At 46.6% G+C, this 16,736-nt stretch overlaps 2 protein-coding genes across 4 annotated transcripts in view; one reads left to right on the top strand and one right to left on the bottom strand.

Annotated features, from left to right (window-relative positions):
* eml3 (EMAP like 3) overlaps positions 1 to 10,765 on the bottom strand; it is a 47,711-nt gene extending 36,946 nt beyond the window's left edge. Inside the window, exon 1 of one of the 2 annotated variants that reach the window (XM_062516999.1) lies at positions 10,455 to 10,765. In XM_062516999.1, coding sequence (XP_062372983.1) covers positions 10,455 to 10,536 — 82 coding nt within the window. In that variant the 5' untranslated portion in view covers positions 10,537 to 10,765. The remainder of the gene's footprint in view (positions 1 to 10,454) is intronic. The other variant, XM_062517000.1, reaches the window with a different exon arrangement.
* Positions 10,766 to 11,012: 247 nt separating this feature from the next.
* On the top strand, positions 11,013 to 16,250 carry ecsit (ECSIT signaling integrator). 2 transcript variants are annotated; one of them, XM_062515719.1, is made up of 8 exons: positions 11,013 to 11,130; positions 11,579 to 11,734; positions 12,023 to 12,431; positions 12,681 to 12,904; positions 13,539 to 13,596; positions 14,738 to 14,886; positions 15,148 to 15,268; positions 15,495 to 16,250. In XM_062515719.1, exons 2-8 carry the CDS (start codon positions 11,594 to 11,596, stop codon positions 15,758 to 15,760), a joined length of 1,368 nt encoding a protein of 455 aa, XP_062371703.1. In that variant the 5' UTR covers positions 11,013 to 11,130; positions 11,579 to 11,593; the 3' UTR covers positions 15,761 to 16,250. The 2 variants fall into 2 exon arrangements, with proteins under 2 accessions (XP_062371703.1, XP_062371702.1); XM_062515718.1 differs by having other exon boundaries at positions 12,020 to 12,431.
* The last annotated feature ends 486 nt before the right edge of the window (positions 16,251 to 16,736 follow it).

The following is a 16,736-nucleotide window of genomic DNA, read 5'->3' as shown; positions in this document are numbered from 1 at the left end:
ATGTAGGTCTGGAAGGAGAGAGGACTCTCATGCTTCTGTGCTTTCCCTTTTCCATTAACCCTTCAGGCCGCGTTTCAAACCTTATCTTCCTCACAGAGAAATATGTGCACAAGTACAAACAGCATGGCACAGGCCCATTGCAATAGCAAGATCAGATTCAGAGCAAAACAATTTTCATTTGTGTTTCTGAAAGTCTCGCAAGTTTTTTTTGAGACATTTTAACTAGGACATTCTTCAAATGTTTACAGCTGATGCAATGATTTTAGAGCACTATTATGCAAGATTGTATTACCAAACAAAGAAAACATGAAGTAAAATCATGTGTCCTGCTCATGTTAGCTGGATCCATGTTTGAGCTACTGCTGAACCCATCTGGGGAAAACACAAAGATAAATCAAGAGCATACCCCGTGCCAAAACCTAAATCCCTGAAAACCTAACCTCCGTACCTACTGAGTGTGGGAGCGACCTACAACTCCTACTCCATACAGTGTTCCCAAATCCCCTGGATCCGGAGTAATAGTGCACAAACCTTACTCAACTCAAACACACACACACACACACACACACACACACACACAAACACGCAGGCTGCAGTCTCATGGCCTAAACACACACAAACCACGTCATCCACAGGTGCTGGAGTGCTCGTTAGGGAGGCGACAGTGGCGGAGAGCTGCATGTGGGCAGAGCGCTGCCTTAAGTGCAGGGTAGTGCTGATCTCCTCAGAGAAACATATAAGGGCTTGTTTGGTGTGTGTGCAGTGTTTGGCCTGGCAAGCTCCAAAATAAGACCTGAGGAGTTTAATGAAGACAGACTGACTGCAGCTCAACTGAGAGATGTAACCCTGAAGGGACAGAGAGAGAGAGAGAGAGAGAGAGAGAGAGAGAGAGAGGGAGAGAGAGAGAGAGAGAGATTGCAAAAGGACTACGAAGCTACTGGAATCTGAGAGTCTGCTGGACAACAAGGAGAGTATTTCAGACTTCAGACAGACGAATATCATGGATGAAGGACATTAGAGTCCATTCAACATCACTCAAATATATCTTGGTCACTCTGTCTCTCTCACACACACACACACACACACACACACACACACACACACACACATCCTCAAACAAGCTGATGAATTCCATGTTGTACACGCACACTCACTCCCACACACACACACACACACACACACACACACACACACACACACACACACACACACACACACACACACACACACACACACACACACACACACACACACACACACACACACACACACACACACAGAGACACACACACAGCATTCATCACCTCTGGAGCAGTCCCATGGCTCTGTGCCTTGCACATAATGGGGGCTTTGAAGCGCTGGGAGCCTCTGTCTGCTGCTGCTGCTGTCCCTGCCAGACTCCAACACACACACACACACACACACACACTCGCGCCGCTTTGGACAGTCCCGCAGACCAAAACACGAGACGCGGGAGCCCGTCCAGCCTCGGCGCGGTAAACACGGGGGCCAGAGGGTCCAGAGAGGGATGTGAGCGCGGCGGGGCCGAACGTCCCCCTCTCCCCTCCTCACGCCCTCAGACAGCCAGACGAGCAGCAGGCCTGCTGTTCCTCACATGCTCCTGTCCTCCCCTGCTCACATGCACGCCGCCGCTATCGCTCTCCGTACGCGGCGCTCATGCTGTCCTGACACCGCAAGTTATCACAGGCAGAGGAGATAGGAGCGCTCGCCTCTCATGCAGACACCCTACAGCCCTCAGCTGCCCCGCAGATCTTAGCACAGTTGCTGCTGTTGCTGTTGTTGTTGTTGTTGTTGTTGTTGTTGATGTTGCTGCTGTTGTTGCTGTTGTTGTCATTCAAAGTACTTTGCAAGTCTAAGCTACAGGAATGCGATTGATCTCGTTTCAATGATCGCTCTAGCGAGTGAGAAACAGATAGGATGGGAGATTTCAGAGACATCACAACACATGCCGGTGTTGTCACACAACAACAACTTCTTCTCTCGCTCTATCCAACATCCTGTAGCAACTCTTTTTTCTCTTTCGCTCTCTGTCCTCTTGTTTTCAAAGACTCCCTTGGGCCTCTTGTCTCCAAATCCCCTCCACTTTCATATCTCCTCCATTCATATCAGGTCTACATGCTCTGGAGTACCAGGCTGTCCATATCTAGCTGTTTTTCCAAGCGTCCGAGATAAAAGAAACATTTATGCATTTTGCACGTATGGGAAAATGTCTTGGCACTTTGTTAAAGGTAGGCTACCTGAAGATCTCTGGCTAACGTGTCAAGGAAGATGAAAATGCTTGGGCCGTATAGTTGTAAAGGTGATTCAGATCTGTCCTTCACTTTATAGGCAGGGACATAAAAACAACTTGAAGTTTGCATGTCTTCCTTTCACTGAGTCGTAACAGAACTGGCCAATTCCCAAGAATTTCCTGCTAAACCAGGTAGGCCTACATAATGGGCATTTATCTGTCACACGCACGCACGCACACACACACACACACACACACACACACCACTGGAGCTGTCATTTGGCAAGAGCTGAAGGGTGCATGCACACACATGCTCACAAAATGGGCAACGAATTAAGGGAGCTGCGATGTGAGTTGGGCTACTGGCTGCACTAGTGTAGAACTATTCTGTGGAGAGAGGGGGGGGGGCGCACTACAGCATTGGCACATGCAACTGGGCAGAGACATGGTGGCTCTTAGGAAGCATGTCCAACTGCACGTGTGTGCATGAATTCCTGTGCACAACATGATTGTGTGTGTGTGCGTGTGTGTATGTATGTGTGTGTCTGTGTGTAAACAAGTAGAGTGCATACTTAGTGTTTACTACTTGAGTGTGTGTGTGTGTCTGTGTGTGAGAGAGAGAGAGAGAGAGAGAGAGAGGGGGAGAGAGAGGAGAGAGAGTGTGTGTGTGCATGCAGGCGCTAGACCTGCGAGCGTGTGTGTGTGTGTGGCAGTGCATGTGTGGCCCACATCTGGCTGGACTTGTCCTCTGATGTGCTGTTTACCAAACAAAATGGCGTGTGCTGCGCTCTGCTGCGCTGTGCTGTGCTGGGCTGCGGGTGAGGCCCCACACACAATCCGCTCCTTTATGAGCGCGCCAGAGGGGAAGAGGGGAAGAGGCGCCGGACAAAAGAGGGGCTGGCCGGCCCTTTCTCTCTCTCTCTCTCTCTCTCTCTCTCTCTCTCTCTCTCTCTCTCTCTCTCTTTTTTTGCTCTTCCTCCTCCTTTCTGGTTTCAAAAGCAGATCCCAGCGGAGTGTTCCTGTGCAGGAGAGCGCTGTGGCCAGAGCACTGGGGAGGGAGGGGGCAGCATGGGAGCAGAGCGGGAGACAGGAAGACAATGAGACACTTGACCAGAGAAAGTGAGAGGGAGAGAGAGAGAGAGAGAGAGAGAGGGAGAGAGGGAGAGAGGGAGAGAGAGAGAAGGAGAGAGAGGGAGAGGGAGAGAGAGAAGGAGAGAGAGGGAGAGGGAGAGAGAGAAGGAGAGGCAGTGAGCATGATCTGTTCAGCTGAGGCATGAAAAGAAAGAGAGGAAGAAAAAGCACTCTGACTTCATCTCCTGCACTCCTACACAGTCAAGAATGCGCACTCTCACACACATACGTGCACCAAATAAAGCTCATGCTCTTCACACACACACACACACACACACACACACACACACACACACACATGTACACACTTACATGCATACACCACAGCATGCTGACTAACAAACACCAAAAAAAGAGAAAAAGAAAGAAAAGAAAGTGCTGAATAAACACGTAGGACACACACAGCTGTAGACACATGCAGAGTAAACACACCTACACACGCATGCACACACAAACACACACACACACACACACACACACACACACAGGCAGGTAAACACACCTTTAACATTAACACCTTGCAAAAGCAAACAGGAAAAAAAGTTCCCACAAAACTCAAAAACACTGCCAGGAAAGACACTCTACACACACACACACACACACACACACACACACACACACACACACACACATACACAAGATACAAGAAAAGACACAGCCATGTCTTCCCTTCAGGGGAAATACAATCCCTATTACACATCCCTCCTTACACCTCACTCCTCCATTCAAATGAGGTGGCCTCAGTAGAATGAGCCCAGAGAGTGTAGCAGCGCGCTGATCAGGTTGAAAGCCTGAGGGGGAAACAGCACATTCCAGTGTAGTGCTAACATGGGGCCTAACAGGAGCTGCCTATAGCCTAGCGCTACTGCTGCTGCTGCTGCTGCTACTGCTACTGTTGCTGCAGCGCCTATAGCCTAGCGCTACTGCTACTGCTACTGTTGCTGCAGCGCCTGCTGCCATTAGTGCTTTAGCCACACATTAAAAAATATGAGGCGCTCAGCTTGACCAATAAAAAGGGGGTGATGTGAGTGGGCAGAGGGCAGGGCTGGGTTCAGCTGGGCAGAGCGGCCTGGCGCTGGAACACACAGAGGCTCAGGAGGCACCAGGAAGGAGAGGAGGAGGAGAGTGGCCAATAGAGGAGCGGGTGTGACTTATTAGGAGACACACACACACACACACACACACACAGATCACAGATAAATACAAACATGTGTTATTTCTCTGTATGTGTGTGTGCATGTGTGTGTGTGTAAAAAACAGAGAGATACGCATATGAACACAATAGCAAAACAAATACACCGTACGCAAGTAAACACCAACATGCGTGCGTGCGTGCGTGCGTGCGTGCGTGCATACAGTATGTATGTGTGCATGTGTGTGTGTGTGTTTGCGTGTGTGTCTGTGTGTGTGTGTGCACCTAGAAAGGACTCCGAACGCAGGCGTGCATTACAGCACTTACTCTCTCAATGATAGCCCTCTCTGTGCTGGCACAGCGCACCTCATCTAACACACACACACTCCGCTGCACGGCCTATCTGCACTCATCTGCACACATCTGGAGCTCATCAGCGGCTTTATGATCATCTCCTCACGCCGTACATCGCCGCTCTTCCCTCCTCACACTCTGCTCTCGTAGGCCAGCTACTGACACTGAGAGAGCTGCTCCTCCTCCTCCTCCAGTTCCATGTATGCAGCCGGGGCACTTTTCTCTCTCTTTCTTTCTCTCTCTCTCTCTCCCTCTCTCTCTCTCTCACCCCGCCATTCCTTCTCTCACTTTTTCTCTCTCTCTCTCTCTCTCTGTCCCCGCCATTCCTTCTCTCGCTTTTTCTCTCTCTCGGTCCCCGTCTCTCTTTCAGTCATTCTGTTTCACATTCTTTCTCTCTTGTGAGCCTCACACACTGCTGGGTAGAAAGGGATCCAGTTTCCCCTCTCTAATCCTCTATTGGTTTTGCCATTTGGCTCATGGTGCTTAAGGTTAGAGGGGTGAGGGCTGTGGTTGGGGGGTGGGGGGGCTTCAATTGCATGCAAAGGCCTGGATGAAGATCAGCAGATATTATACTGAGGGAGAGAGAGCAAAAGAAAGCGAGGGAAAGAGAGGGAAAGAGAGAGGAGAGAGGGAAGATGCCAATCGCTGATTTAGTCTCAGATGTTAATGCTGATAGCAGCGCAGAGAGACAGGACAGAGGTAGAGTGAGGGGGAGAGAAAGACAGATGCACACAACACAACAGCTGATGACAACTGGCAGTAATCTTGGGGCCTCAAAAAGCCTTACTTAACTCCCCCAACCCCCCTCCCCTCTCTCTCTCTCTCTTTATCTCTCAGTCTTCTACCCATAGGCCTTGCCTACAACCATCTCTCCATCAGACACCACAGTCTTAGAGACAGTCCACACACACCCCCTTTTACAGCCCCACACAATAAAGCGATTAAGAATTAGGCCATTCTTCTGGGCAGAGGAAATGAGAAGGCGCTCGGCGCCAGACACCACAGACGTAAACTCACTGCCCTCTCGTGACAGCGAGGACCACAGAAGGTGGCAGCAGCCTGGACCCACAACAGACCGACTGAGCAGCAGAGGTGGACAAGCCCGAAAATAACAGTCTTGTCATGCATTTCTGTCTGCCTGTGCTAGTGGATCTGCCTAGTCTGGCTATCACCAGGCTAAGCTCAATCTTTTAAGATTGAACATTAGTCTGGGGAGTCTGTGCTTTATTTCTACTGCACAGGAGGCGTGATCAGTGGGCAAAGTTCAAATGACTCTGTACACTTTTGGATAGTCCTTCAACCAATCAGACCAACGATCCGGGTGCGCCTTTCGGATAAGCTAGTTTGTGATTGGACCCAGAAGATGTGGACAGGAACCAGGATAGATGTGCACGTTTCCAGCCTGAGCTGCAGGGCAAAATCCAAATCACCGGCATATCAGGCAAGGTTCACCTAGCCTAGGATGTGTCTGGCTGAAGCGTTGGGCTAATTCAGATGAGCTGACTAAATCAATAGCCGGAGCGTGTGGAACAACGCTTATTTGTGAAGATGAGATGCGGTTGCATGTGTGCATATGAGGTGCTGCTCTGGCACATAATGAGCCCTCAACCCTGCACAGCTGCTCAGGAGGCTTTGGCCCTCAGAACATGGACCCAGAGAGGGAAATACAGTATCACCTTGACTCTAGCACTCTCTTTGTCTCGCGATCAATCGCTCTCATTCCGTCTGCCTGCCTGCCTCTCTCTCTCTCTCTCTGTCTCTCTCTCACACACACACACACACACACACACACACACAATCTCTCTCTCTTTCTCTATCACTCTCTCTCACACACACGTACGCGCTCTCCTATGCCCTCTCCCTCATTCTCTCCAAATCACTTTCCTCTTTTCATCTCTAGGTGACTCTTTTAGTTTTCCCCTGCCCTTCAGACACCTTTCCTTCCATTTTCCTTTCTCCTGAATCGCTCCAGAAACTCCCCTGCAACCTCATTCACATAGAGAAAGCTCCCCACTGCTGAAGGCCTGGCTCTGGGCTACCTTCTTTTCTCTCTGCTGGACGTTGCGCGGGGCTCTCTGGGTCATTTGAGGTCTGGTGGGCCGCTGGCCGGCTGGGCCCGGGGTGTGTGAGTGCCTGAGCCAGAGGGAGGCGTGCTGGACAGAGGCCCCGTTCACACACACATACACGCACACACACAAACACACACACACACACACACACACACACTGCGTCTGCTGTCTGCACAAGCAATGGATTCGCTTCTCCCTCAAGCAGAAGGGCCTGAAGAGAAAAAAATATTTCTCTCTCATTACAGACATGGGGTGGTCGAACATAATTGTGCTAAATGTCTTACTTATGTGTAGAAGGGAAGTTTTCCAGTTTGTGAAACAACACACACACACACACACACACACACCTACACTATCTTCAAGTTGTTAAAAGCCAGAGTACCATCCCCTACCTCATCGCATGTATGCATCCAGTGCATAGTTCCTCCAGAGAAGTGATGAATTGACACCAATCAATAAGTGTTACAGTATCACTACCTGACAATGAAGCCTAGCACAGATATTGCTGACTGTGCACAGTTCACACTGTTCTCCGTGGCCACCTACGGCCTTCCTGTGAGTGTGAGTGTGTGTGTGAGTGTGTGTGGGGGGTAAAATGTCGCATGAGTAGGAGTGGCCGTCACCATGACGCCCACCTCCCCTGCCTATGCAAGGCAACCAGGCCCTGCTACTGCACCGCAAGCAGTCTCACATCCTGTGAGAACTAAACTGGAGGAGTAGAGCTGCAGGAGACAGAGAGAGGGAAAATGATCATTTGAGTGTGTATGCAAATGTGTGTGTGTGTGTACATGTGTGTGAGTTCATACTGTATGTGCGTGCATTTACAGTATACTACCATTCAAAAGTTTGGAGCCAATTAAACATGTCGTTGTTCTCATCATTAATGTTGCAAATTAGAAATGTCCAAATGCACATTCTGTTTACTAATCTGATTTCATTTTAAAAGGCTAACTGAGAAAACATTGGAGAACCCTTTTGCAATGATGTAATCCCATAACGTAATCTGAAAACTGCTGCCCTGATTCAAAATAATAACAATAATAATAATACTGCAACTGATCTCAGCTGGGATTTTGCCTATAATGGAGTGAAATGGAAAGTTCTAAGTGACCCCAAACTTTCGAAAGGCAGTCTATGTAAATGTGAATGTACAGTGTGGGAGAGAGAAAGTGTGGTCTGTGTGCTTGTGTTTGTGCCTGTGTGTGTGTAATCTGTATGCATTGCACACATGCCTTTATGCAAGTGTGTTTGGATATTGAGAGAGAGTGAGAGAGAGAGACAGAGAGAAAGAAAGGAAAGAGTGGAGGTCACTGAGGAGAATGGAGGTTAAACTGGAGAGCCGTCAGACTGCAAAGGAGGGATCAAAGACTGAGACAGAGAGGAGGAGAAGAGGTTACACAACATAAACAACAGAGAGATGATACCCAGAGAAGGAAAGAGAGACGAAGTGAAAGAGATCTCCCTCCATGATTTCCTCAGAGTCTTCCACTTGGACCTGCTATCAGGATACGTTGGGAGAAAAACAAGACTCATACAACAGCATGAAAAGGGGAACTGTTTTCACAGATCTGTCCCTGATAAAGCCCCTCAAAACAACAACGCCGGCATTCTTGTCTTCATCATGGGAGCACAAACACACCCGTAGTGGCATCTGAGTCATATTCATGAGCAAGCTAATCAGGGTCAGTTCTGTGTCAGTCAGATTGCTTTCTAACCACAGGGACAACGAGGACACACACACACACACACACACACTGGCCTGCATTTGCACATGACATGTGATGTTACTCTTTTGAGCTGCGGTAAGTAGGCCTACTGATTTGTTGTCTACAAATGAAGAAACTCTATGCTAAGCTATTGGAAGGTTGTCCGAGCAAAAATGTGATATACCTTTTTTCAGAAACTCAAACACATCAGCATCCATGTGCTGTCAATCAAAGTTTGCACACAGGGCTCTGATAAAGTCTGACATGTAGAATACTCAGAGGCAAAGTGTGACTCACTGACACCTGACAACCGACACACCAAACTGTAGTGACATGCGGGCATGCACCACCATCAGCAACATGCAAAGTGGATAACAACAACAACAACAACAACATCAACAACAACAACTACTAAACTTATCTTCTTGACAGAACTCAACACACGTGGTGATGCAGGGTGTTGAAAAGTAAAGCTGGACAGTCACTAGACTGCAGGCCGATCTCCACACTGTCCCTCACATGGGGAGAGCTGACCAAGCATGCGTGTGTGTGTGTGTGTGTGTGGGGGGGGGGGGGGGGGGGGGGGTACTTTGTTAGCAGAAGCTGGAGGACTCCCCAAAAACAACCGCTTCTTGAAGTCTGAGGCTGCCAGTCTTTTAATACGGGGAGCCAAGCAGGCCCAAAACGCATGAGGTGGGACAGAGGCAGTCGCGCTTACAATGCCTCCATTGTGCCACAGCAATAACAGCCCCCCATTAAAGGGTTTTAATAGGCAGCAAAAGAGAAAGCTCAAAGGAGGGGAAAAATAAATACACTCCCTGAAAAATGGATGGGGAGGAAGCCAAGGCTGATGAACAGCTGATGTAAATTATTATTGTTTGCTGAGTCTTTAAACATGTTGTGCAAGTGTGTGTGTGTGTGTATGTGTGTGTGTATGTGTGTTGGTGAACATGTGCCTGAAGGCCTTGCATGAGATTGTGTGTGTGCGTGTGTGTGTGTGTGTGTGTGTGTGTGTGTGTGTGTGTGCACGCCTGTGCTATGCATGTGTTTTGTAGTGCAGCTATTTCATAACACCACAGAGTTATTCTGCCAACATCTAATACACTGTTTATCTGATTCCATTTCATTATTTGTCTTTCTGTTGAGAAGAGAACAATGATGTAGGCCTGCAGCTCAGGAGTGGGCGACAACACAAAGTATTCTCAGGCTTCACTGAAAATGCTTCCCAAAATCACAGTCTAGGTCAGTCAAATATGAAAGTGACCAAAGTAAGATAAGTTACCATCTGGCAATGCATCAAGTGTTAATCTATCATATGTTTTATTCACAGAAAAAACAACAACATGTTTTTTCAATTAAGAAAGACATTGCTCATTGAACTCGTACTCCAGAAAAGGCAGTAGCTACGAGAAAGCCATACTCACTGCATGCAGTAAACTATGACCAGTGAAAATCTGGGTAGTTGAAGCAAAAGTAATCCAATTTTTGGTATCACAACTGTCTCATCTGATCATGATTTTGGACTTCGGCGTGCTTGAGGTTGCACTTTTGAATAACACTGGAACTTGTGTTTCAGACATAGGCCTACTGTGTCTAAGCACAACTAATTTATAACTATGTAAAACAAAGTGTAAAATCCCTAGCCTACTGATATCAATCATAACGGCAACAGTAGATTAATCCTTTGATTTATGACTAAGATGTAACATGTTAACATGTTTCCGTGATACCACAATAACTATGTAATATTGAGTGTACAAAAATATATTTTCTATCAACTGACAAGACCAGCTTAAGTGTTATCAACTTACCAAGACTATTCGTAGACCCATCCATGATCGAAACTCCAAATACTTTAAAGTCACCGTTTCCTTGGGAAGCAGGCAATTTCATGTGTTTCCCATCCTGTTAGCGAGGCTGGAGATTTGACAGAAACGAAACGCAGAAGGTCCACACGTAATCTCTCGAGAAAAAGGGTAAGGACATGCACATGGCAACGTGCGCTGTGTTGCCACAGACTGAAGTACTGTACTCAAAATGACAAATCCAGGAAATGAGTTGCATATCTTGGTGGCAAGTGCATGATCGCACAGTTAACAAGTAGCCTAAGTTGTGATTCTGCCGTTTGCAGGACGCCGCCTTTCTCACAAAGAGATTTGTATCATGTGATGTGACAGAACATGTTCATTACATGTGCGATTCACTGTATATGAAAACTTGTTTGGAAACTTGGTTGGGTGCTGAAACTCGTGAACCCACATAAGGATTTTCTAGACTTATAGTGTCACCTAGAGGCCAACCACTGCATCGGCCCTGTCTGACGGAACCATTCATATCTGGTTCAGATTCGGGGAAGACATTAGATGAGAACAGGAACTACAGTACCCGGCATGTTGTTTAAAGTCATGATTGAAGGAGAGTGACCGTGAACAGTTAAGGTGTAGTTGAAAGCCAACATTTCACTGAATTAAATGGTTTCAATTACTGGTAATGTATACATCGATGACATCTTTTTATACATTAAATGTAGATAATGCTACAACATTTGATAAATGTGCCATATGCATAATGTTAACTAGTGCTGAGACGTTAACGTTAGCTGACGTAACGTTATCTTACCAACATTATGCAAAGTTGTCAGCTACGTTACGTGTGTAGATTTTAGCTAGTCAAATAGTTGAACGTGATATAATTTGTGCCTGCTTTGGTTCTCTTATGTCAGATAATCAGATCCGATGGTCTGCTGCAAAATAACCATAATATAACTCTGTGTGCAGTTACTGATATTGAACATCATGTCAGTATGCTCCTAATGTCAGTATGTCATATGTCCCATATCAGTATGCTTTCTAACTTATGTCTACCTTGACTTTGTACGAGTTGGTTGTCCTGACCTTTGATTTTCACTCTTTGTATTACACAATGCATCTACTAGCAAGATGAAGTAATCATGAATACAGCTCGCATTCTACTATGGAGTCCATGTGTACGGTGCCTAGCTCCCTTCGCCAGGACCACTCGCCTACAGGCTGTGCTCTCCACTGGAGGTCTGGCACATCGGGGCCTCGGTCTAAGCAGTAGCGGTGTCCAGGTAAATGACAACTACTCTATCCTGTTTCACCATCGACCCATTTCACTGCAGCCATTTTAACATAAATAGGGCAAGCACTGCTGATAGGCTACCAAATACTTTAAAGAAGTATTAAGGAATCAGAATCAGAACCTTAATGTCATTCATAACACCCAGGCTTGGGCCTGCCATAGATTTCATGTTAAAAAAATGGCTGCTGTATGAAAGGTCCAATGGAGCATCCATGGAGCTAATTCCAGCTGAATGTTGGTGGTGATTGTTGATCATCCGATAATTTTTTTCCAGCAGGTGCACCGGGCTTTCCATGTCAGCTCCAGGCATGACAAGAAGCAGGATTTGCCCTCATTTGTCAAAGAAAGTGAGAAGGATGGCGACAAGGACAAGTCTTTGGTTGTCCATGACGATTTGTTTGAAAGGACAGGCAGAGAGGCAAAGAACAAAGGCACATTCAACAAGGCCGTGGATGTTTTTAACAAGAGGGATGTGCGCCGGCGAGGTCACGTGGATTTCATATATGCAGCGCTGAGGAAGATGCCAGAATTCGGAGTGGAGAGAGACCTCGCCGTGTATAACAAGGTCTTGGATGTTTTTCCCAAGGAGGTGTTTGTGCCACGGAACTATATCCAGAGGATGTTCAACCATTATCCGCGGCAACAGGAGTGTGCAGTACAAGTGTTGGAACAGATGGAGAATTATGGTGTGTCTCCACACACAATCTACTTGAATCTCAACTTTCTGCCCGCTTAAATATTTAATTCCAAATCTAGTCATGTGCTTTTATCATACATGTCAAGCAGTTAACATTACTATTTTGAGTGTATACATGTTCTCAGTTTAAATTTAGGTCACTGGTGCTATCCTCAGACAGGCTTGTGTTATCAAGCAACGTTCCTTTTTTTGATTCCATTCTCTGTCTTTCAATTCCATTCTTTCTGTCTCGTCACAGGAGTCATGCCAGATGAGGAGACCAGGGTCCTCCTCTTTCAGATCTTCGGGGAAAAGGGCCACCCAGTGAGGAAGTACCAGCGGATCCTATACTGGTTCCCCAAGTTTAAGCACGCCAACCCGTTCCCTGTGCCCCACCAGCTGCCTGAGGACCCAATGGACTTGGCCCGCTTCAGCCTCACACGCATCGCCGGCGACCTGGACAGCAAAGTCACCGTCTATCAGGTCAGCTGGGAGGACTCTTCCTTTCCACATTACTGTGACTAAAAACTATAGAAGGATGCATTTCTGCATCTTCCTGCATTTCTTTGAATACTTATCTGTGGCTTCTCTTACATTTAGATTTAGTCATGTATTCAACAGTCTAGGTCCAATAAAAGTACAATAGAAGTACAGTATTAAGGTATTGTTAAGAGCAGCAATGAGTACTACTCACATAGATTTTGCTTCCATAGAGATGCATTATGTTGCTCTATCTTGTCAGTAATGAAGGATCTTTGCTAGTAGCCTCGAAGTGGCCCTACAGTAGTTAGCACCCAGACCAAGAGGTGTGAAAGCAATTGGCCCCGGCACGGGCTGGCTAGCTCGGCTTTGGCCCTATGGGCTGAAAGGGGCTAATGATTAATGCTAGGCTGGAGCTAAAAGTGGTATTGCCAGACTTAGACAATGACTGGATGAATTGGATAAAGGTTAAAATAGTTCAACTCATGGGGAGGTAGAAAATGAGTGTAATTTCCCAAATGGTGGAATATCCCTTTAACAGTTCCAACCAAGAAGCCACACCTTTGTGTTTGTGGCACTCCTGTTGTTCTATGATTAGTAAGAGCACTGAAGCAGACCTTTCCTCTCTCCACCACAGATGCCCTACACAGACATCACAGAGGCTGGTGAGGAGGTCGAGGAGACCCATATCGTTGGTATGGAACTTTACTCCTCTGTCATTTGAGACATCCCTATTGAAAAAAAACCCAGTAAGAAACCAGCTTATGCCTGTAGCTTATTTTAGCTGGTATTAGCTGGTCTTTGCTAGTTTTCTTCCAGCTATTGCTTGTCTTTGCTGGTGTAGCTTGTTAGGCCACCATCCTGCTGAAAAAAACAGCCTGACCAGCTTAAGGTGGTTTGCTGGTTGACCAGCTTGTTAACCAGCTTGTTTGACCAACCTATGATGATGGTTGACCAGCTAGACCAGAAAAACTCTTGCGAAAACATACCTTCAGCTGGTTTACCCATCTTACAATGGTAATTCAGCTGGTTTTGATTGTCGTACCACCTCAAGCTGGTCATTTTAGTTGGTGTTGCTGGTCTACAATACTGTTTTTTACTGGCCATGCCAGCTTATGTTGGTCATTCTAGAAAACCAGCCTGACCATCTCCGTCAAGCTTGGCAGGCTGGTCACCAGCATGACCATCTCACACCAGCTGTATCCTACACGACAGGCTGGTCACACCAGCATGACCAGCTTCCTCAGATGGTCCCGCCAGCATGTCTAGCTGGTGGCCTAACCAGCTACACCAGCAAAGACCAGCAATAGCTGGAAGAGTTTGCTAGAATGACCATCATAAGATGGCATGGCCAGTAAAAACCAGCAAGCACCAATTCAAATTACCAGCTTTAGGTGGTACGACAAGCAAAACTTGCTGAATTATCATCGTAAACTGGTTAAACCAGCTGAAGGTATATTTTCGCAAGAGTTTTGCTGATCTAGCTGGTCAACCATCATAGGGTGGTCAAACAAGCTGGTCAACCAGCAAACTACCTTTAGCTGGTCAGGCTGTTTTGTTTTCAGCAGGGATACTTAAAGAAAAAATGTGGGAAGTCAAAGTTTGGTAAAAATGTCTCACTCCTATGAATACTGGTATTCCTGTCCACTTACTTAGCCTCGTGATTCAATTGTGTTTGAGTGTTAATCAGAAAGGTTGTTTGACAGATGATGGAACATCTAAATCAAATTAAAGTGAACAGGAAGGAATCCACACAGCAAAAAGACATGGCACCAAATATTTCCGTTGAGAGTTGCTGAAGTGGTGGTAAAGGCTGTATTGCTCTCTGTCCATCAGGGATCCAGAGTCCAGACCAGCAGTCCCTTCTGGCCAAGCACAACCCCAACAAGCCGGTGTTTGTGGAGGGGCCGTATCCCCTGTGGCTCAGGAAGACGTGCGTCTACTACTACGTGCTGAAGGCAGACCCGGTGCCACCTGAAGAGAAGGTGTGAAGACTTTAGTTTGTTTTTCCAATCTTTAAGATACACAACCATCTAATGAGATCGGCTTCACTCCCACAATATGGAATTAAACACATCTGTTTGTGTGCTATTCCTCTAAATGGATACAAATCAATTTCTTCATTAGATTTGATGAGCCTTTCAGTAGCTCCAGAACAGCAGGGTCTGGTACCGTTAAGTACCAGTATGCACTTTAAATGTTTTCCAAGCAGTGACGCCGTTGTTGCTTGTGTCTGTGCCCTGTAGGTGGAGGAGTACATCGACCCAGAGCTTGTGGGTCCTCAGCAATCTATTCACTACCCGCTGTGGGTAGAAATGGATCTTACGCGTGACATGGGGGATGATTTTAGCTTCGATGTGGACGAAGGTAAAGATTAAAGTCGTTTAATTGAATTCCTTCCCTGCGCACATTGACCTATACATGGACCTAACTGCAACACAGTATTCTGTCTAGGTCACGAACATGGTATATTTATCTCATCTTTACTCTGTCTATCTAAACATCTGAATCTCCGTTTTCTTATTTGTGATGATGATCTTGTTGCGGGATAAACGTTCATTATTTCTGTAATAAAAACTCTCTTGCTCTTCAGTGGATGAGGGGGCCATCTACGGCATGTGTATGGCTGGCCGGGGTGACCAGATCACTCTGTCCCGCTGGATCGCCGGCCTCCAGGAGACCAACCCTATCTTGGGCCGCATCCCCACCGTCTTCCGCCTGGAGTCCGGGCCCCAGGAGCTCCAGGACCTCACGGAAGGCCAGCGACCCACTGGAGAGGACACGGAGGCGGAACACAGGACGGAACCTGACACAGAGGAGGAGCAGCAGCAGATGGGGGGGCAGAGAATGAAGCAGTGAGGTCCGCAGGGAGGTTCATCAGCTTACTGCAGCGTAATGCAAACGTGTCCCAGTTATACTCCAACAGGTACGCCCTCTTACAGGATTAGATGATAACCCTAATCTAATACTCCCACACTCTGATACCCCTGAGGGGCTAGCTGGCTTAGTTGTGCTTTGCTGGGATTGTAACTTGAACTGTACAAGAAGAGGACAGGATATTCCGTCATCCCCAATAGCAAAAAACTAAGGACGGTTCAGTTTATCATCTGTTTGCAAAAGTCCTCTGCTGATATCACTAGATGCTCGTGTGTGGACATCCTTGTTGAACTGAAATGAATACTGCAGACGCATTTTTATTTAATGTTACTGGTTCCGGTTTAAATGTTGTTTCTGTCATTTTAATCAGAACTTTGTCTGCTGGTCTGAATGAATATGTATTATTTAAATGTTTGAAAATGAAATCATGCAATATTGTAACAACTGAGTAAAAAGGTAAAGTCTATATTTATGGGTTGAAGTGTGGGAATGTTTTTTTATATGATGAGCTACAGATGAAACAGTCACCCCTTCTAGTTTTGATTAAAAAGAATCACTCACTCAACATGTGATGACTCAACATAAGTCGGGAAGCCATTCAGCTCACTCTCATATGATATGGACATTATCCCAATCAAGGGAAGAGTTCTGAACAGCTGTTAGATCAGAATGTGAGGTAAGAGCAATGTTTAAGGAAATGTGGTGGTAGAAATCAAACCAATGTAAATAAAGTGTTTCCATCAGTTGTACCTTAATTGAGAGTTAATCCACCCCCTTCCAGCAAATCAAAATGTTTTTTTATTTGAATGGTCAAAGTGTGCATTTAGAAGTTGGATGGAGACTACCATCAGTTCCACAGGACAGCATTGTGCTAATGAGAGAGACCACGTCTGTCTGCTCTGTGGAGGACAGTCTTGATCCGCCTCTCCTGGGAGTGCAGTGAGGACTCCAGCACTGC

This window comes from Sardina pilchardus, chromosome 16 (genome assembly GCF_963854185.1).
Source record: "Sardina pilchardus chromosome 16, fSarPil1.1, whole genome shotgun sequence".
Lineage (NCBI taxonomy): Eukaryota > Metazoa > Chordata > Actinopteri > Clupeiformes > Clupeidae > Sardina > Sardina pilchardus.
The sequence above is the reverse complement of the archived record's forward strand: the minus strand, read 5'-3'. Positions and strand labels throughout refer to the sequence as shown.